Below are 22,197 nucleotides of genomic sequence, written 5' to 3' on the forward strand. Positions count from 1 at the left end.
ATTATAATAATGCACATTCCATAAGGACTGAACAGAATCGGGATGAGAGTCAAACACAATCAGGTTGCCATTATGCATTTAATAGATATAAACAACAATTGAACATCTTGTTTATTCATGTTAAATCCATTCGATGACCATTGCTATGTACATACAGGTGCATTCACAGTAAAGGGATGGCAGATGGATGTGAATGCTGGGATGCTGAAGACTGCAGTGACGGTCCTGAAGGGAATCAACTGTATGTGACATCATTGGAAAGATGATGCTATGGGTGTTTGGTCTTGGCCAGCATCCGGCCATGCACTCTCCCGTGCTCTTTATACCACAGTTAATCCGTTTACACCTTAAAACTCTAGTCAAATTACATACTCCTCACATATCAGGGTGATCCTCTTTAACACACACAAAACATTGCCCCTGTATTTTGTGTAAGGCATGCAAATGAAAGGAAAATATTCTAAATCTACACATTTTAAGATCAATTGCACTGTTTAAAGAAGTAGCTCACCCAGAAATGAAAATTTGCTGAAACTTTACGCACTCTCAGGTCATCCATGTAGATGAGTTTGTTTCTTCATCTGAACAGATTTGGAGAAATGTATCAGTACATCACCTGCTCACCAGAGGATCCTCTGCAGTGAATGGGTGCCGTCAGAATGAGAGTCCAAACAGCTGATAAAAACATTATAATAATCCACAAGTAATCCACACCATCCTAGTCCATCAGTTACTGTCTAGAGAAGTTAAAAACTGCACATTTCTAGGAAACAAATCCACCATGCATATTTCTCTCCTGATTCAGACAACATGACTGTTTCACTGGAGAAAGCAACATTATGGATTATGGTCTCATATTTTAGCAACAAGCTGTAGTTTGAAATAAAAAAAAGTTTATTTAAAAAAATAAATCTTTTCACTTCACAAGATGTTAACGGATGGACTGGAGTATAGTGTGGATTACTTGTGGATTATTATAATGTTTTTATCAGCTGTTTGGAATCTCATTCTGACGGCACCCATTCACTGGTGAGCAACTGATGTAATGCTAGATTTCTCCAGATCTGCTCTGATGAACATCTACATCGTGGTTGGCCTAAAGAGAAGGACATTTTTAGCAAATATTCATAATTTTCAAGCTGACGTTCTCAACTCGCATTCAGAATGAAGTCAAGCATCACAGATGTTTCTCTGTCCACTTCACGAAGTTATAAACAAATCGATGTCTTTGCACACACATGCCGAGTCTCTGACTGTAGTCTGATTGTCTGAGGGGAGTCTCACTAGAGCTCAATCAAACTCACGACGGCTGATGGAGATGGTTTAATGCGCCCTTGTAAAAAATATCCAAAGGGCTGAGTTCCTGATCCTTGTCATGTTTTAAATTCACTACAGCACAACACATATTACGCTCGAAGGGATATGAAGAAATTGTGACACACAAGGCAAATTATATTTGAGAGAAAAGTCTGTTTTTACACTGTGTTTATTCCTTTAAAATCCGCTTGATTCAAACTAAAAAGGGTATAACCCTCCTGAATCATATTTTAATCCATTAATATATTGATGGTGGACACAAAACTGATAAGATCAAGTTGTTAAACGCACACAAATAAATATAGATTTAACAAAAGAATTAAAAACCAATATCCTATGTACAACAAATTTTCTGCAGCATTCAGATCGCAAAAAAACAGTCTTCTCCTGGTCATCAAACTAACGACGGAGGAGAAAACGAATCACATTGCAAAGCTCTACAAGCTTTCATTCATCAAAAAGCCTTTGACACTCAGTGATGGTGTGATATAATCAGATGTGAGTGAGGGATTATGAATGTAGTGCCCACGCCGTCCGTTACCCTTCCCTCCAAACCGACTCGCCCTCAACTACTAGTGAGGGTTTGTTCCCCCAGAGCTAGGGGGCGCTGTGTTCTCTCCACCCTCCCTCTGTCCATCGCCTCTTCTCCCGTGTCCCAGAATGCAGTGCGCACTTCCGCAGCCATCCTCGTCATCGCCCTCGCTCTCCGAGGAAGACTCGCCGAACTGTCGAGGCTTCTGGTAAACACAGCAACCTGAACACATCAAAGCCATCGTAGAAGAACGTGAAACACAAATAAGCGGAGGACGTTCTATTTCAAGAAACGACGCATTCATTCAACAGGCCGCTCTGAGAAGATGCAGGCCACTTAAGGTCAGCTATTTCAAATCTGGCCCAGATACAGATCCGTCCCACACTGTTTCCAAGTATGAAGCAGATTCTCATTTTCATAAGAAATCCTTGATGAATATCCAAAGTGAAGGAGCATCCATAATGGATTCAGAGCTACGGTTACACAACAAGACTCACACTTTGAAGACCTCCGGCCCAGATGCTCATTGTCCACCGTGTCACTGGACCACTCCACTTTCTTGTCCGTCTTCCTTTTCCTGAGCTTGATGGTCAGGCTTCTGCCCTCCTGGAAGCACATACAACCAGCCCATCATACGGAGGATATTACTTACATTACTAAATGTTACTCCAGATAAGAGTAAACATTAATAGTTAGACGATGATGATGATGATGATGATGGTGACAATGACAGCTAAATTTTTCACCTCAACCATTGTTTGGCTTTATGTTACTACTGTAAACAGCAATAAATGAACAGGGGGTCTTACTAAGGAACTGTACTACGGTTACACCAACATCTGCTAACAGTACACCACAGCAATATCTACAATTCTTGAAATTCATGTAAATACCATGAATGAGGGTAATCCTTTAATATTATGATATGACTATTTTGTCACACCGTTTCGGTATTTTTCATAAAAAATTTGAAAAATGGTCAACTTTAAATAAAAATAAACACATGCACATACATAAACATACACACACACACACACACACACATATATATATATATATATATATATATATAAAATAACAACAGTACATTAACATATAGTTTTTTAACATTTGGAATTAGTTTTTATTGACATTTTTCGCTTGCATTTGAATTTCCTCTAAAGTTTTAGTAATTTTGTTGGATTTGTCATTTTTATTTTACATTATATTCATACATATATATGTTTTTATTCATTTTAGTTTTCAGTTTATCAAACTAAACGAAAATGTCTACATGCAAATGAGAAAAGTTTCCTTGGCAACCAGCTGAAATGGGCATTTTATTTTAAAGGGTTAGTTCACCCAATAATCAAAATTAACTTACCCTCATGTTGTTCCAAACCCATAAGACCTCAGTTTATCTTTGGAACACAGTTTAAGATATTTTAGATTTAGTCTGAGAGCTCGCAGTCCCTCCATTGAAAGTGTGTGTATTTTTAATAGTTTTAAAAAACGAATTTCGAAGGTGAAAATTAATATTCAAATTAAAACATAAATGTGGAAAAAAACGCATGCGGTAGTAGAGGCGTGGTTGTCAGCTTTGTGAGTGGGTGTGCTAGCGCGCCTGAGGGTTCAGGGACAGGTCACAGGAGTCACACTGTCTGGCACAGCATCACTGCTGAAAGTTGACGCGTCTTCATGGAAGATGGTTGCAAGTGCAGAGCCCAACTCGACCGCAGCATAGAAAATGAGATAAAATTGTTGACCCGTGAGATAAAGTTGTATGCAAGCTTTTTAAGATACAGTTAGCATACCATTCAACCATGAGGTCACATCTCAAAAATGTGCACCCAAATGAGCATTTTATAATGTGTGGAACTCCAGCTAAACAGTCCTGTCTTGACACTTAACCATGGGCATAGGTTTAGGGGGGGACGCTAGATACTAGTCCCTATCAATATTTTGAGATGACAAATTTGTCCCCACCAATATTTAGCAAGCTCCTTTGAACTACTATTTGGATCTTTGCACTGCTATTTGGATCGATTCTAACGGCCAGGACGACGACAGTACAAGAAACGCAGTAATTTGATTGGCGGTGGGGTATCTGACAGACTACACGCGCGGGCCGGGACTACTTTTGTGCTTGCACTAGCAGCGAGCGGGTGGTTTGTGTGCGCGGCTGCGCGCGCATGTTGACGACTCCGACGGTAAGTTAAAAACGGCAAATGTTAAAAACATTTTAATATGCCGGGTTTTTTTGCCCCTTTTTGTACTTTGTAGATGCCACCCAAGAAGAAGAAAGGGGACATAAGAAGCTTTATCATAAAGCAGAGTCAGAGTGTAAGTAAATAAACTAGCAGTAGTGACTGACCAGGCTTTCAAATGCAGATTCTACTGTGGAAAATAGTATTAACTGGTGATAGTATTACCCAGATAGAATGCTACGTTAGCAAGTAACTGAATGTCAATTAGCTTAACTTAGAATCTTGCAGTCAACATAAACGTGAGTGCACTGGAGGGTAAATAGTGTTTTTAATAGAAAAAGGTTATTATATTTATTTATTTAGATTTGTTTCCTTGTGGCAAAGTATTTTTTGTTAGTGTAAATACTAATGTACATAATAATTTATCTTAATAAAACGTTTGGTTCTTCAGCATTACAGAGTCTCAAATTTTTTTTTTTTGAGAGTGCATATTTGAGATTATACAGTTATACTTAATCACCATTAAATCACTGGTATCTTACAACAAAATAATTCCGTGGGGGGTTATGGGGGTGTCCCCACCAAAGCTGAGACCAGAACCTACGCCCATGCACTTAACGTTACTTTGCATTGCCCGCCACAAGCTCTTTAATTGTCTGCAACACGACAAGAGGCCATAACGGATAAATTAATTTCGTTCATTTTAAGGACATGAGACCAATCAGTATAGCGGATGGGGAAGGCTTCGGGGAGTTCTATCAAGCAATGGATTTGAGGTTTGATTATTTATCGTTTCATGTCAAGGAAAAGTTCCATGTTAACCACAGCACAGCTCGCTCAGAGCATTCAATGTCATTTCTATATGCTGTAAAACTTCAATTAATATTAATAATATTTGTTTCAATCACTGAATGAAGCCTGCCATATTTGGGACAACAGTCGCGACCTTAAATTGATTGCACAAAACTCTTGATAAGCACTCAAAATTTGTTTGTTCATTTAAACCGTTATGCACAGAGAACGTGAGGGTGAGAGAGCGTGAGGTCTGCAGTCTTGGCCATTAGTTGATTTCCTTGTTTTTGTGTAGGTAATACGTTGTCATATATGTTTAAACTTAAATAGACTACCTATACAAATAGTTATGTCTCTTTGTATTATTTTGTACGGTTATTGACGTAATGCGTGTCATTGACAACATTCAAACAGATGTTCGAATATTCTTGTTTTTTTTTTTTTTGAGGGAATATTCAAACGTAATTTTTGAGCAATTTTGACAGCCTACCGTACACACAGTTTCAATGGAGGGACTGAGAGCTCTCGGACTAAATCTAAAATATCTTAAACTGTGTTCCGAAGATAAATGGAGGTCTGACTGGTTTGGAACGACATGAGGGTGAGTTATAAATTACATAATTATGTTTTTTGGGTTAACTATCTCTTTAACCCCTTTGCTTGCAAGCATCGCCGACGGCCCCAGTTTATTATTGTTTCACTTTCACAGCACGTTAAACATCACTTTCTTACTTGTTCTGGACAAACTGTGCATCAATTGAAAGTATAAAGACTCTAGCTTTGATATTTGACGTATATTTTGATAAAACATTCGTTGCAGTGACAGTGCTAACTTGTGCAGTGATGTAAAAGGATATAAATAGCATATTTTTACAACAGTCAATGACCAAATTCCACCCCTGATCGCTAAATGAAGTAATTACAAACACTCAATCGGTGTTTAAAGAGAGTCTTAAGTAAAAGTTTACTAATAATTTCATAAATTGTCTGATGTAGCTTGATGCTAACGTTAGCTCTAATGCTACTAATAGCAGGTGCATTTCTTCTTCATAATGCATTTTTGTCACAATAATTCACATAAGGTCGTAAGAAAATGTTTCGTTGTATTTTTATAGTAAGACTTTTGATAAATAAGGGCTAAATGCATAATGAGACTGAAGTGGGGTTGCAGTTTAGTGGATTGTAAAGCTTGAAATAACCACAACAAAGGCTGATAAAGGTGGAATAAAAGCAAAAGAATAATTATAAAAGAATAATGCGGATGATGTGTCATACCTGGTGGAGGTGTGAAAGACTTGTTTGGTGAGAACAATAGAACAATGAATCGAGGAGTTTTCAAAGCCAACACACATACAGAGAGCACACGAGTGTTTATATGTGTGATCTTACAGGGATGACAAGTGCCATAAATCAATCTGATTAGCCTTTTTTAAAAACACACATGACATGGCCTTAGAAAATATTTCAGAAAATTCACAGTTTTACAGATTAGATTATGAAAATTTCATATGAAGCTTTGGTAGATTTGTGGCTTTAGCTACACTGTTTCTCTAAACTCATATCCTACATCAACAATTTTTTTTATACATTTAAAAAATGTGTTTTTTATATTTTTATTTTTGTTTTTATGTTTGAGCTTAAATATCTCTATTATCATAACAGTCAATGAGTGATTCCTGACCAGTAAACTTTGAAGTTTCAGCTTTGTGAACAAATTATGATTACCGTATTTTTCGGACTATAAGTCGCACCTAAGTATAAGTCGCATCAGTTCAAAAATACGTCATGACGAGGAAAAATACATATATAAGTCGCACTGGACTATAAGTCGCATTTATTTAGAACCAAGAACCGAGAGAAAACATTACCGACTACAGCCGCAAGAGGGCGCTATATGTTTTCAGTGTAGACTACAGGAGCACTGAGCAGCATAGAGTGCCCTCTCGCGGCTGGAGACGGTAATGTTTTCTATTGGTTCATTTTAAATTAATTTTGATAAATAAGTCGCACCTGACTATAAGTCGCAGGACCAGCCAAACTATGAAAAAAAGTGTGACTTATAGTCCAGAAAATACGGTATGTATCTAGTCAGAAAGAATCATCATTATTTTGATTATTGGGTGAACTAACCCTTTAAGTAACAAAAATGTTTATTTTTAAGGTTTTATATTTAGTTATCTGTAATAACCCTAGCACTATCGCGTGCACTTTTTGTGCGGTGAGTGTTGTAAAAGTGTTCAAGTGCTGTAAAAAGCTTTCATGACTGAATTTATTTTTTGACCTCAGTAATAATAACAATCGCAGTTACTAACCTAAAAACCGCGGTTACCACGGTACATATCTCACAGAGGATGTCTGTTGTGATCATAACACACTGTCAAACCAGAAGATGAACCTTGCTGAACATGCTGCTCACTGACCAGGCCTTATGCTGCTGTCTAGTCAGTCTATAAACCACTCGATGTGCGAACCACAGAACGATGAGTTACTAACAAGAGCCCTCGGAGTTCTCGAGCCTGAGTGATTCGGGGTAAGTGTGTCTCGGGGTGGTGTCTACACTAAGTAGGGCACAGTACCTGCTGGGGTGGAGGCGGTGTGCCCATCTGAACGGTCTCCGTTATCGTCTCCGTTATCGTCTCACTCGATGTCCTTTGCATCTGTGCCATAGCGCTGATCAAACCCCGATAAACCTCGGTCGACTAAACTGATGAAAGTCTGCTCTCGGTTTAAAGGATATTAAAAACGGTTTGCGTGTCAGGATGTCGAGCTGGACCAATATGAATCAGAGACGAACGCATGAGATGAATATGCGCCAGTCTAATCATTCCTCGGAAGGACGCATTTACGGATGGACCAGTTCTCGAAGCTGACTGTGTTTCAAAAACAAGTCAGCCGACTACCTAGACAGGATTTTTAGACAATATAGTAGTGCTTGGAGTCAGCTCAGCAGACTTGTATATTTAAATATGCTGTTGACGCAAAAAACACCCACAAACGCACCGATCTCGTAACGCGCAACGCACCCTTGATGCGCACTAATGCTGTCTAGATAGTGAGCTCGACAGATCTTGAGACGCAGCCGCTGAGTGCTCCTTTAAAAACTATCCGATAGGAAACAGCGGAAGTATAATCCAAGTACAATCCAGTGCAATTTAACTTTGATTATTTGCAGTTTTTTATTAGTCACTTATCTGCGGTTTTTATCAAAACCTTTTAAGTCAAAAGGAATTTTAAACATAAAAATATTATTGTGAAAAATCACTGCCGTATCCACAATATGTCTGTGACTGTGACAGCACACACTGAGCGAAGGTACATTGGTTTATACCTTTTATTTGTCTTTTTTATACTCAGCATTTCTCTGATCATATTTTTAGATGTGTATACTATAAAAGACGCATGTCATGAAGTTGCAGATTGCGTGTATTCATACCATTTTCAAACACATTTGACACTATTTAACTGTTTCATATTTTATGTATTGTTTTGCTTCGTTATACCATTAAACTAAGTTCTATTGCATTTGGTACATGGTACTCCAAGCAGTGTTATTTTCGTATTATTTATTTGTTATAGTATCCATTAACATTTTGAATTAGCTCTCATTTTTTATTTTTTATTACATTTTAGTTTAAGTTTGAGTCATTTTGTTGTGTGCTTTTATAATTTTTATTTGTTTACTTTTCATTTCTATATGACTTTTTTTTTTTAATATTTCATTCGATTTTAGTTTCTAGTATTTGAAGAAGTTAATTAACCTAAACGTATTTCAGTTACCTGCCAGTGTGACATTGAAAATTATTTTAAGTTTGTTTTTCAACTGATTTTTATAAAACATCAGTTTAAAAAATATATATTTCTATGTATCTTTTATATATATATATATATATATATATATATATATATATATATATATATATATATATATAAATTCAAATGCAAATGCAAGTGAAAAATATCAATAAAAACTAATTCCAAATGTAAAAACAAAACTAAAAACGATAACAGTATGTGTTTTATATATATATTTGTCTTTCAGTTTTAAAATTTTTAGAACTTAGTAATTACTTATTTCAGGTTAGTTGGTATTTATATTTTATATATTTTAATACTAAAATACTTTTATTTTAAATACTATATTTTTTACTAAAATACCATGGTGCAAGGTCTAAATAAATTACTAATTTTCGTTCTGTTTTATTACAATAATTTTCTAATGTAATGCACAAATTAAATAATTAAAAAAAAGGTTTATACCATTTAGTTTAAAAGACAGATAAAGTGCGGGAGAAGGCCATACTAAGTGGTGTGGGTTATACATATTAAAATGCATGAGTCATTTAGTGTAAAGCCATAAAGCCTTAACACGACTTTAACCCTTGCAGCATGTTAATGATCCTGGACTGAGCTGGTCAGATAAAGAGAAAATAACATACACTGCTGCACTTGTACCTGGAGAGAAGAAAGGTAACAGAATGCTTTTCCTCTTCCTGTTTTGTCATGTGTTACTGTTCTTTGATGCTCTGGAGAAGTTACAGTTTTATATATATATATATATATATATATATATATATATATATATAAATAACTTCATGACTTCAAAGTCTAAACAAAATAGCATATGTTAAGAAATGAATTAATATAGAAATACACGACCGTTCAAAGGTTTAGCTTCTGTAAGATAAAAAAAAAAGAATACTTTAATTCAGCAAGGATGGAATAAATTGATTAAAAGTGACAGTAAGACATTTATAATGTTACAAAAGATTTCTGTTTCCAATAAATGCTGTTCTTTTGAACTTTTATACATCAGAGAATCCGGAAAGAATAAATAAATCATGATTTCCACTATAATATTAGATAATATGCATACAATCACCGTATTCAGGTGATTTCTGAAGGATCATGTGAGACTGAAAATATCTTAATAAATAGACTCTTAATCCAAGATGATAATTTTATCCAGGCGCTGAATGCAGAGCTACAAAGAGCTGTGGCTTCCAGCTGCGAACATGCTGGGATTGCAGGTATCCCATCTCTTTTTCTGGTAAATGGTAAAAAAGCATGCTTAGGTGTCAGTTTGTCTGAACATTGGCTGTTCAGAATGATCTGTGATGTGTCTGTGTGTGATAGTCGGTGGTTGAGAGGAAGCTGATGAGGGAGCAGTTCCTCAAACAGGTCTGGAGATGGAAAGATGAGTAAGTCTCTGTCTGTCTGTCTTTGCTGTGCTTCTTTTGTCCTTTCATTCAGAGCCTTGAAGTGGTTTAGGGCTTATGTGTGCTACTAGTGCATCTATTGTATTATTCTATGTCCAAATGGTAACTGTAAGGACTGCTTTCATTTTAATTCAACTCACCTTTTTTTTCAGAAAGGGGGATGAGATTTATTATCAGCTGAGAAAACGAGGTGCATCTCTTGACTGGAGCAGAGCCTGTTTTACGATGGATCCGGTAATAAAAAGCTATTCTCAGTTTTCTTGCAGTATGCACAAAATGCATTTTCTCTCTGAGAATGACCATCCATTCTCCTCTGATAAAAGTACACTTTTACATACAATTATTATTTTTTTTAAGTGCCTGGATTAAAGTTCCTAAGATTGCTTTGGGAGTCTCCTACAGTAGGGTCACATGCATGCATGCAAACATTACTTTTTCAGTTTGCTCTGTTTCTCCAGATATAATTTTTTTCATTTGGTTCTAAGGTGATTTATTTATCTATTATATATATATATTTAGAAGGAGAAGTTGCAGTTTCAACCACTCGTCCATAGATGATGCTGGGAGACGTGGCTATTGCTGATCATTGATGACCCTCGATTTAAAGTTAGAAAAAAAGGGTAACGCTACAATGGTTTTTAAATGGATTGTTTGTTGTCTACTCTGTGCTCATGATAGGACTTTACATGATGGTACTTGTGTTCAAATAGGATATTACAGTACTACTCATACTACATGTGATTAATCTAGTATGCAGTATGTCTACCATAATAAAAAGTGACTTAGATGCCTGAATAGCTTTAGTTTTATCACTTTTCCCCACCATATTCATTCTTTTCTCATCAGGATCATCACAGCAAACACAGAGCACTTATGACCCATTGTCACTGACTCTATGGTGGATGTGACATTTGGCAAAGGTATTTCATTCATGTGTGCATTGGGAATTTTATCTGTTGGAAAAAACTGTATCTTTTATTGTAACATTTTTATTTTTGCTCTACAAGCCAATGGTCCAATATTGTTGTTTTAATGTTGCTCATATTAACTTGACTCTGATCCTTTATTATAAGGTGATTTCCGATGACAGCACTGCTCAGTGCATTTGTTGGCTGTGTTTTACAAGCTGTTTTTGAAAGTAAAAATAGCTTCCTTGTTTACAACCCTGTTTCAGTCTCTTTCAACATAAACATTTTTACTGCTCACTCACTCGGAAAAACTTGCAGTAAATTTGCAGAAAGGTTTAAGATGCTGGGTCAAGGTTTAAAGTGACTTCTGTGTGAGCTTTGCTTCATACATCAATAGACTGTGCACATTTTTTGCCTGTAAAATTTGTGACTGCACCTTTAGCCTCAACTCCTGTCTTTCAACCTTGCCTTCATAGGTGCTGTTAAAGTGTCCCCAGCTCATGACCACACTGACTTCCTGCTCTCCCAATCCTCACTGTGATTGGAGGAGATGGGACCATGACCTCAGACTGCGGCCAGTGGCTAGAGGTACAGGGATTATTACATAACCATTATTATTTGGAAGTTGGAAAATGATCCTATTTTCACCAAAAAAAAAGTGGAGTGTTCCTTTAAGACTTGAGATTTTTTTGAATGTTAGAAAAAAAATACATGACTTAATACTTAAGACCTGTTTAAGAACAATTAGTATTTGAGTGCCTTCACCAGTGGACAATAAAGTTTTGTTTATTACAATACAAGCGTACTATGAAGTTGGCTGTCAATGTTTTTATCGCTCATCAGCTGGAAGAATTATTCTGAAATGATTCCACTGTTTAGTTATCGTTACAGCTGTGCTGTGTTTTTCCATATTCTCAAAGAATAGAATCAGAAGTATTCAAATGATTGATGATTACACATTTAGATTTATAGCTATAGTTCTAATTATTGTCCTTGGTGTGAACATCGATCTGTATTATTCACACGACGAAGCCCATTCAGTCTTTTCTAGCACGTTGGAAATACTTTTTTTTATATGTCAAAGAGACTGCAGGCATCTAAATGTATGTATCACAGGGGTCAGTGAGGTGTAGGAATAACTCAGGATTGTGTAAGAGGGCTCTGAGATGAACAAACTGAAGGTCTGTCTCAATGGAAAGACTTTTATAAAGGTCAAAGCATCTGTACTGCGGGCCTCTGCACATGCATTAGCGGTATGTATTACAGAAGGTCAGCGAGCTGTAGGAATATCTCAAGATCAATAACTACAGAGAGTACGAAAGGGCTCTGAGATCTACTCATACGCATTCAGCCCTCTAAAATCGTGGGAAGTCTGGTCTAGAAAGTTAAAGCACATGCTATCCAGGTCTAAATGTGCAACCGTGCAAACTCAGCATGTTACCAAAAATGTCTAAATGTGCTTTCAGATCATTATTAAATATGCTAACCATCATACTATATTATATTATGGATTCAAGTCTGTAGGAATCTGTAAAGAGGCTCTATATTTAAAAGAATGTTTCTATGGATATTTGGCACGCAGCGTTTCTGTCTCTTAGGGTGTTAAGTGATTTGATGCCAGGCAACGAGTAATTACTGCACCGGTGGAGAGCAAGCTGTTCAGAGGAATGAAGAAGCATTCTGTGTCATTACCAGTCTGCAGGTAAACTGATATAACCTGGTCCATAAGCAGTAAACCTTTCCTCGTCCTCTTACTTTGAATAGACTTACAGGCTGCTGTATTATCTGGATATGTAACACTACATTTTTATGTACTCAGGCAGACCAGTCCTTTTTCCTTCGACAAAAAAAAAACAAAACAAAAAAAAACAGTAATCTTTGACCTTTTGTCCTCTCTTGATTTTATTCCCCCCACATAGTCGTTCTGGAGATGTCATTGAACTCTTGCTGAAGAAACCGTGGTTTGTGTGCTGTCAGGAAATGAGCAGAAAAGCAATTCAAGTGAGTGAGCGTGACTTAAATGTGTGGTTGCATCAGAAAGATATTGTGCAGAAGTGTTAAACCACACAGGAACTCTGTCTTTCTCATAGTTATAATAAGGCTCGCAATTAAATCATATTTATATATTACTTATTGTTATATCACTCACAGTGTTTTCAAATCTGATGATAATCTGAAATGTTTCTTGAGCAGCAGATCAGCATATTACAATGTTTCTGAAGGATCATGTGACACTGAAGATGGGAGTAATGATGCTGAAAATACAGCTTTGCATCACAGGAATAAATTGCATTTAAAAATGGAAAACAGTTAAAAAACATGAATGAAAATCTTACAATCCCTAATCATTTGAATGCTGAAGCAAATCAAACATACATGCACATTCACAGTAAATGGATAGATTGACATCATGCTGGTTTTGTTGAAGTGTGTGTGTGTGTGTCAATACTCCCTCGAGCAACAGCAGATGTGTGGCTCATCGAGTGCTTCACTGGAAAACATATTCCTGTTACTGGTCAATGATAGCGGACAAACTGTTAATTAACTGTTAATTTCATCATTCTGTTTAATGATTTTGTTAATTCACATGCACGTAAATGCTCTTTTTAGGCAGTGGAAGAAGGAGATCTACAGATAATTCCTCACTTTTATACAGAAATGTAGAAGAGCTGGCTGTCCAACAGCAGGTTAGTCGTATTATTTACCCTCCATGAATATTTTTATTTATGCAAAGCTATATTTTTTTAAATGGTCTGTTTTGTGATTTGGGGTCATGTCCATGTTTGACCAATTACACTCTACTGTAAATATTCTTGAAGTTATTTTATGTCATGTATATCTCCACTTTGCAGCGATTGGTGTATTTCCAGACAGCTTTGGTGGGGTCATCAGATACCAGATAATCATGTGACACTGCCAAACTCAAAGGACACAGAAGAGGTGAGGTACTATCGTAAAATCTGTAGGCCAGAGAGGCTCTTCACGTACAGCATAATGCATTTATGAATTTAATTTATTTGATTAAAAATACAAAAAATATAAAACTGTAATACTGTTTTAATGTGTCTTGAAATGTAATTAATGGGTTAGTTCACCCAAAAATTAAAAATACCCCATGATTTACTCACCCTCAAGCCATCCTAGGTGTATATGACTTTTTTTTTTTCTTTCAGATGGATACAGTTGAAGTTATATTAAGAAAATGTCCTGGCTCTTTCAGTACTTATAATGTCAGTGAATGGGAGGTAGAGATTTTGAAGCAAAATAAAGTGCATCCATCCATCATTACAAGTGCTCCAGATGGCTCTGGGGGTTAATAAAGGCCTTCTGAAATGAAGTGATGCATTTGTGTATAAAAATATCCATATTTAAAACTTTATAAACCATAAGCTCTAGCTTCAGCTCAATGCATACTTGCTGAATAAAATTAATTGATTTTCACAAAAAAATTTTTGTCCTGACCACATTTTAATAGATTGTATATTTCAATATATTTCATTGAAATAAATAAATTAATTATCTATGATGTATAGTATAGGAATCATAATTTATGTTACCAATTTACGGGTTCTTATTGAAAACATTTTCTCTTCCATGTAATAGTGACTCTACTAATGAATATGCACTTATTTAAACCACATGAATGAGATTCGATAGTGTTCAATGAATAACCTAAACACTGGTTAGTTCTTCACACAAAGCTGTTATATGTGTTCAGAATGGATAGAGTAGAATTAACTTTATTGTTGCATTCTAGAAAAATTTGTCTTAGACATCAAATGGTTAATTAAAAGCTACCCTAAAAAAAGAGTTTTAAGGCAAGATTTAAAAATGCTAAGAGTTTTGGCTTGCCTCATCTCAATAGGTAAAGAATTCCACAGTTTGGGAGCTAATGAAGAAAGAGCCCTATCACCCATCAATCTTAAACGGGTTAATGGAACAGTTAAAAGGCCAGCTTCAGATGAGCGAAGGTCACGTGTTGGAGGATAAGGAATTAAAAGCTCAGACAAATATTGAGGTGCCAACGCATGCAAAGCCTTGTAAGTAAGCATCAAAATGTTAAAATCAACCCTAAAGCTAACAGGGAGCCAATGTAAAGACTCAAAGACAGGAGTAATATGATCTAGTAAGGATTGAACATCTAGTAAGGATTCTAGCAGCCGAATTTTGCACTAAACCCCCGCCAACAAGGGGTTACAGTAATCAATCCTGGTGAACACAAGTGTTAATCAGCCTCTCAGCAACAGAAAAACTTTTATAGCACTATTTTAGCCCCTGGTAACTGTTTATTATTAATAATAATCAGATATATTTTTAACTATTTTTAGCAAGTGATGTCAATAATGCAGGTTGTTCACTACGCTATTATAGAGATGAATTCGGTCTTTTTGAAATGTTTGTTTCAGACCCAGATGTGTATAAGTCTCTTATCTTGCCATTTTTCTGTACAATGCTAAGATATGATACAGTCCATTATACTGTAAATGAAGTAGATTTAATATGGTGTTCATTGAGTGTTATAAATAATCATTCTCTTAAACTTATAACCACAAATACGTAAGTATTAGGATGTATTAAAATTGTTGTTATGATTATTCATGAGTAGATATATCATATTATAAGGTTTTTTTTATATAATGCTTTATGCATTCATTATAATGCCTTAAGAATACACTTATAATACACTATAAATACAGGAAAAAATCTTTTTATAGCAATTTTTTATGAATAACTGGCTACAGATTCAGTGTGACCAGTGTCTTATTATTAACTTAAACTTAAAAAAAATTGTTAATTAAAATAAAGCTGCAATGAAAATAAAATGTAAATATAAATATTCAATCAAAACTTGAACTTAAACTTTAAAAGAGTATTAGAAATGTTGCTTTGAGAGCTAAAAAAAAAGTTTAATGTGAAGTACAAAAATTACTAAAACTAAAATAAAATGCTCAAAAGAAATCTGAAAAATGTATACAAAACAATAAAATTACAAGAACTAAATCAAATAAATTTACATGAACCAAATTAAATAAAATTAAAATAGAAACTGATATTATAAAAATAAAATCTATTAAAAAATTATAAACAATACTTAAATAACACTAAAATATATTTGGTTAAAAATTTATTTATAATACACTTCTGTAATTTCAAACCATTAGACTATCATTAGACTTTGTCCTTTCTATGCTTTTTAATGTTTTTTGTTTGTTTGTTTGTTTGTTTCATTTCTCCATTCCCCTTTTCACTTTCACTGAATCCTCAGTATATTAATAAAAGACTTCATCTTCTTGTCAGTCACATTCTGGTTTAACCCTCTGATGGTCTTCGTTTCCTGTCCACACTCGTGTTTTTTGGGGTCTCCAGAGACCACAGACAATAACATTTAATTTTGTAACAAGATAATAGTTTTTTTTTTTTTTTTTTTTTTTTTAACAAATGTAATTTTACTCTGTTTGTTAATGTTTTTACTCAACATTTGTGCGGTGTTTGGAGGATTTATGATATCTTTTAAATTTCTATAAATAAATAAATAAATATTTATTTAAATAGGCTTTTTACAAAAAAACAGCATTTGATGTAAGATTTACTTTATAAAAGACCCAGATTTCTAACTTCCATTCATAGGGATAACATGGATAATTTTAAATGATTTAATTTAACATTTATACCAATTTTTTGAAAAAATGCAGTTTTAAAATAAAAATAAAAATCACTTTAACCACTAGATGGCTATAGAGCTCCACTATATGCTATTTGCTATTTGACTACATGAAAGATATCTTTTCACAAGTTGGATTCAGTTGGATTCATATCTAAACATTATAAAATCACAATTAAAACAAAAATAAAATATTTTTTTGTCAAAGTTTAGCATTTTTTTTCCTGTTTTTCAATAATGTTACATTACAATGCATTGCAGGCAGTAAGCATGGTAAACTCGCCACGCAGCATGATGCAAGTTTAGCCACATCATGAGCAGAGGTACAGCTGCCAATATATCTTTATTAAATCAATAAAGCAACCCAGACGAAATTATAAAAAGGAGGAGAGTGCCAGTAAGAGTGACTTGTAGGAGCAAATGTCAGAAAATCAGTTTGAAGGGTAACGTCTCAGTTCTTTTCACGGTGTGCTTGTGTCAGTCACCAAATCTACTGGAAGCCTGCTTCAAATATTTTTGAGGGAGTTTTGAAGAAGGAAAGAAATGGAAAGGAAAGTTAAATATATATTTTAAAATTGTATATATATTACGATTATAATTTCAGCTGTTTGATTTGTGCCCTATTTGTTGTGATTTTTTTTATGTATACACTGTCATTCAAAGTTTTTTTTGTATTGAAATTGATCAAAAGTTATAGTTAATACATTTATAGTGTTACAAAATATTTATATTTCAAATAAATGCTGTTCTCTTGAACTTTCTATTCATCAAAGAATCCTAAAACATAAATATAAAAGCACAACATTGATGATAATTATAACCAGTAATCTTTTTTTCTCTTTTTTGAGATACAAATCAGCATATAAGAATGATTTCTGAAGGATCATGTGACATTAAAGACTGGAGTAATGATGCTGAAAATTCACAGAAATAAATTACATTTTACAATATACTCAAATGGAATATTGTTATTTTAAATAGTTATAATATTTCACAGTATTACTGTTTTTACTAAATGCAGCTTGGTGAGCTTCAGAGACTTAAAAAAAATAATAATTCAGTCAGATGTGATCAAATGTTTAGACTAAAACTCTATACTAGCTATTAGTCCCATTACTCTCTAAATATAAGCACTGAAAAACTCTTAACTCATAAGAACAACTAATATTGCTTTTAAGATCCTGGGTTGCCAGATCTGTGTATTAAATCTAGCTCAGTTGCCAATCAAAACTAGTCCAAATATCAAAATATGCCTCTCACTAATACCTAAAAGTTCACAGTCTCTGTTATGCTTTAAACGCACTTTCATGAACAGTCATCGTCAGGAAAGCATCAAGCCGGTGTTGAAAACCAGTGTTGAGTACTCGAGACTCGGACTCGGTCTTGGACTCGGTCTCGAGACCGTATTTTAATGGTCTCGGTCTTGTCATGGACTCGTGTGCATTTTGACTCGGTATTGACTCGGACTCGAACATATTAGGAATCGGACTTATGCCCGAGTCCACTCGAGTCCCAATCAAAATATTTCATGATTATTACTGTATGTTAATGTTTAATTAAATTGATGTATGATTGATACATCCAATGACTGGTGATTTTCTTTTGACGTGAGACGTTAGGCCAGCAACACACTGGATGCATGGCGCAAGCGTCTCAGCTGCGTGGCGTGTCTGTTTTTAATTCGGCTCCCATGTTAACAGGATAGAGCTTGCAGACTGCCTGCGTGAGCCGCGCGGAAAACCCGTGCATGCTAGAAATAGAACCGACGCCTATTTTTCACGCGAACACGCGCGTGTTGGAAGCGTTTCCAGGCAAAATAAACTAGGAAAATATGTTAATATGTCACTTGTGTCATTATGTAAACAAATATACATATTAATTCATGACATTTTGATATTTGAAAGTCTATAGGTTGGCATAAATTCAGATATAAATGTAATTAAAAAAAATAAATAAATAATTATCGATTTTCAAATATTGCACCTGTCAAACATACTCTGTTTTGCAAGAGCCTGGTTTTTCGGCGGCCTCTCTCTATGTCACCTATAGCAGAAGCAGCGCGCTAACGCTGCGTCAGACACGCTTCTGGTGTGTAAAGACACAGAAAACGCGAAGCAGCCACCACGCTTCTAGCACGCAGCAGAGAAGCCACGCAGCCAGTGTGTCACCGGCCTAAGTTACCCTCCTCCCATCCGCCTGTAGTGATCCCGCTTTCCAGAAAGCCACATTGCTACATTATTTCTCTCAACTGTGTTATTTTTACAAAGTAGGACAAAATGATCACAGAAAAAAACTAATATTGTTTAATTAAATTATATAATGGATACAGACACAGACTGACTGTCTCAACACTAAACATCTCCCCCCGAAAAAAATGTCTGATAGGCATTGAACTTATATGGCATTTCAACCAGCTTTCTTCCCCTGGCACATACACACTTTTGCATGAAATTTTCCTGGACAGTCAGTTGGCTCTTGTGTGTATGCCCTCCGTAACTAAAAAAAACTTCGACTAGTGTGTATTTTACCCTGCATTAAAACCCACCATCCAGTGAAATTAGCATTAGATTATCCGTTGCTGTTACAGAAAGTGATGAAATGGTAACTGTTGTCAGTCCCCGCTTCCTCTGCATCAGTAGAGAGAGTTTTTAGTTGGGGTGGATTGATCATGAGACCACATCGTGCTCGGTTGGGTAGCAGGATGGTCTCCTCACTTATTTTTTTGAAAGGTAATTATGCCCATCTTTAATCTTCACAACATCTAAAGTGAACATAATCCAAGACATTTTCAGGATATTAGCAGTCATTAGTTAAGCTTCAGGGTTAAAAGTTATGTAAAAGCTGTTACAGTTGAACATTTACAGGTATAGTGGTACAGTAATGTTACTTGTACTAGAAGTGTTATGTGGAATTACAATATAGAGTGGTACAGTAATCTTATGTGTACTAGAAAGGTAATATGGATGTGTATAGTGGTACAACGATGTTATGTGAAAATGAGCACTTAATAATGACAAGTAACAATTCATAATTCTAATAAAATTACCTTTACACCACATACTATGTGGCCCTTTTACCCTTTATTGTTTCCATCATACATTTTACATACTCTTGAAGATTTCTTTAGGTCTTGTCTCAGACCCAATCTCTCTGGTCTCGGTCTTGACTCGGACTCGAGCCTTTCTGAACTCGGTCTTGACTCGGACTCGAGCCTTTCTGGACTCGGTCTTGACTCGGACTCGAGCCTTTCTGAACTCGGTCTTGACTCGGACTCGACCATCTCTCGACTCGATCTGGACTCGGACTCGAATGAGCCGGTTTCGACTACAACACTGTTGAAAGGTGAAGGCTGTTGTAGTGAGGAACAGAGAGCTGGAGAAAGGCAGGTGGCTGCGTCTGTGTCCATCTCTCTCGCTCTAGTCTCGCCCTTTATGCCTTTCCTCACAGAGGCGCTGTGACCCTTACCCTGACCCTGACAGGACCCCCGCAGCCTGTGTGTGCAGTCCTACCCAAAGACCTCTCAGCTGGTCAGAAACATAGCAGACACCACATGATAACATGCAGCACTCTTTTAGCTAAAAAACAGCTATTTTCAATCTCCTCCTTCACTTCAGGAGCACTGGTGTTTTCCTAAGGAGGAGGCCGACTTCTCTTTGGTACAGGAAGTGGTCAGAGGGCGAGGTTACTGAGGGCCAGTGCCAGCTGACGAAGGAAAGACCTGACTGTGAGAGAACCTCAGGTTTCTCTAGACTTAGCGCTAATGTTTGTATAGTGTCACCAGTAGCTCAGTGTTTAGTGGCGCAATGTTTAAATATTATGTATATACCATTGTACTATTTATTCATATTTTGAATTTTCTTTTATATTTATATATTTTCAGTCAGCGTTAACTAAAATGTAAAACAAACTTTTTTTTGTTTAGTTTTTGTTACTAAATAATAAAATAAATGAAAAAAAAATGTATTTCAGTTTTCCGAAGAAAATATTTCTTGTTTTAATTTAGTTTAACATTTAGTTTAGCAAAAAATAAAACATTAAATTAATTAAAACAAATTTTGTTATTTAAAATTATATAATAATAATAATAATAACATTAAATTGACTAATACAAAATTATTAAATTAAATAAAAAACTATATAGACATATTCAAAAGGCTATAAAAACAACAACATGCAACCAAATTATTAAAACATTAACTTAAATGAACTGTCACCCGTCTGTGGGACGCCTACATTTACTTCACTATATAACAATTAAATCTAATCTAATTTTGACAAACTATAGACGTTTTCATCGGGCGCACGCGCCTGGACCTAAGTTGACTTCCGGTCTGTGTTGTGTATATGGGTCTGGCTCATAGACAGGAAAAAATCATATTTTACACAAAATGAAATAATATTTGATTGGAAAATATATTTAGCGTGAAGAAAAATAAAGCTTATTAAATATTTTTAGTCTTTTTAATTTTTGTGTTTTCTGCATTGTGACACAATTTCCCCCCCAAATTGTGATGCAAAAAAAAAAATAATAATTGAAAAATATTATATATATATTTCTTCATGAATTCTCCCTCTGTATTTCATGAATGAAAATAAGAATATATATTGCATTGCACTAATGACAATTTTGAAGAAATTGGGTGTTTAGTTGTCGTGAAAACAGTAATTTATTTAGTCTAATAATAGACTTCATTTTTATTTTATTTTTTTGTGATGTGAAATATAACCTGGATATTTTTTTGTGAGATTCACCCTCCTATCCACGAGAAAGAAATTAGAAAATCAGATTTACATACTAGCTAGTCTCGCAGATTTCCATGTCATTTAAAATGCATGAAGCGTACTGGCATGCCTCATTGCACAATTCTTTACATACACTGTTGTAATCCCTTTTTTAATAGAAAACCTCATTTATTTTGTGTTGTTATAGTTCAACTGGAGATTAACCACATGTGTTTATGTGGATAGAAATGTTTATGCATGTACTGAATATTATTCATTCTGTATATCCCGTGAGAAAGCTTCACCCTTGTCAATACGGTAATATATTTCAGCAGCTAAAGGAGCTTGCATGCATTTATTGTGTTCTGAAATAACAGAAGGCAACCATTGAGCAGGAGCTGAAGAACATCGAGGACCAAATTTTGGCTTTGGAAGATACAAGAAAAGAAATCTAATGGACACACTGATCCGAATATTGAATCCAACCAATAACCAGTGCAAAATATTAGTTTTTTTTTTCTTTTTGTAAATCTGATAAGGATGCCTTTAAACCGACAATGAGGCACTATTTATTGAAGAAGAAGGAAAAAAAGCTGGTGTGTATTTCTGAAGTTGGTTTGAATGTAATATAGATGTAAATAAAATTTAATTATTTTCTTTCTTCCTTTAGTGTTACTTGTTTGCATCATATACAATCCTAGAAAATAAATAGAAACACTTAAAAAAATACACTTAAGATCTCATCTATGCTTTATTAATTAGACAGTAGTACTATTCTGTGCCTGAAGACATGAAAGGAAAACAAGAGAAAATGACACATTACTGCTGTTTTCTGTTAGGGTGAATCAGAAGAAAAACAATG

The 22,197-nt window shown here is 35.2% G+C and overlaps 1 protein-coding gene and 1 long non-coding RNA gene across 3 annotated transcripts; one reads left to right on the plus strand and one right to left on the minus strand.

Moving 5' to 3' along the window:
• Positions 1 to 59: 59 nt before the first annotated feature.
• LOC113090835 (E3 ubiquitin-protein ligase PPP1R11-like) lies at positions 60 to 7,657 on the minus strand. The gene is made up of 3 exons (XM_026256447.1): positions 7,404 to 7,657; positions 2,347 to 2,455; positions 60 to 2,071 (listed from the first exon to the last, which is right to left on the minus strand). The coding sequence occupies exons 1-3, from the start codon at positions 7,491 to 7,493 to the stop codon at positions 1,890 to 1,892; spliced, it is 381 nt and encodes a 126-aa protein (XP_026112232.1). The 5' UTR covers positions 7,494 to 7,657; the 3' UTR covers positions 60 to 1,889.
• A 169-nt stretch (positions 7,658 to 7,826) lies between these two features.
• LOC113090836 (uncharacterized) lies at positions 7,827 to 15,197 on the plus strand. Of its 2 annotated transcripts, XR_003287267.1 has the most exons (14): positions 7,827 to 8,139; positions 9,213 to 9,294; positions 9,794 to 9,854; positions 9,961 to 10,025; positions 10,196 to 10,277; positions 10,401 to 10,444; positions 10,563 to 10,663; positions 10,890 to 10,963; positions 11,428 to 11,539; positions 12,550 to 12,653; positions 12,871 to 12,952; positions 13,562 to 13,638; positions 13,804 to 13,891; positions 14,125 to 15,197. It is a non-coding gene; the product is annotated as an uncharacterized LOC113090836 (long non-coding RNA). The 2 variants fall into 2 exon arrangements; XR_003287268.1 differs by lacking the exon at positions 10,401 to 10,444.
• Positions 15,198 to 22,197: the final 7,000 nt, after the last annotated feature.

The sequence above is a fragment of the Carassius auratus genome, unplaced genomic scaffold (genome assembly GCF_003368295.1).
Source record: "Carassius auratus strain Wakin unplaced genomic scaffold, ASM336829v1 scaf_tig00214021, whole genome shotgun sequence".
Classification (NCBI taxonomy): domain Eukaryota; kingdom Metazoa; phylum Chordata; class Actinopteri; order Cypriniformes; family Cyprinidae; genus Carassius; species Carassius auratus.

Bases quoted from the DNA above. Each gene is read 5' to 3' on its own strand.
- LOC113090835 (XM_026256447.1), bottom strand. From the start codon at position 7,493: ATGGCACAGATGCAAAGGACATCGAGTGAGACGATAACGGAGACGATA. The intron at 2,456-7,403 runs GTACTGTGCCCT...ATGTGCTTCCAG, and splicing joins CACCGCCTCCACCCCAGCAG to GAGGGCAGAAGCCTGACCAT. The intron at 2,072-2,346 runs GTGAGTCTTGTT...TGATGTGTTCAG, and splicing joins GGGCCGGAGGTCTTCAAAGT to GTTGCTGTGTTTACCAGAAG.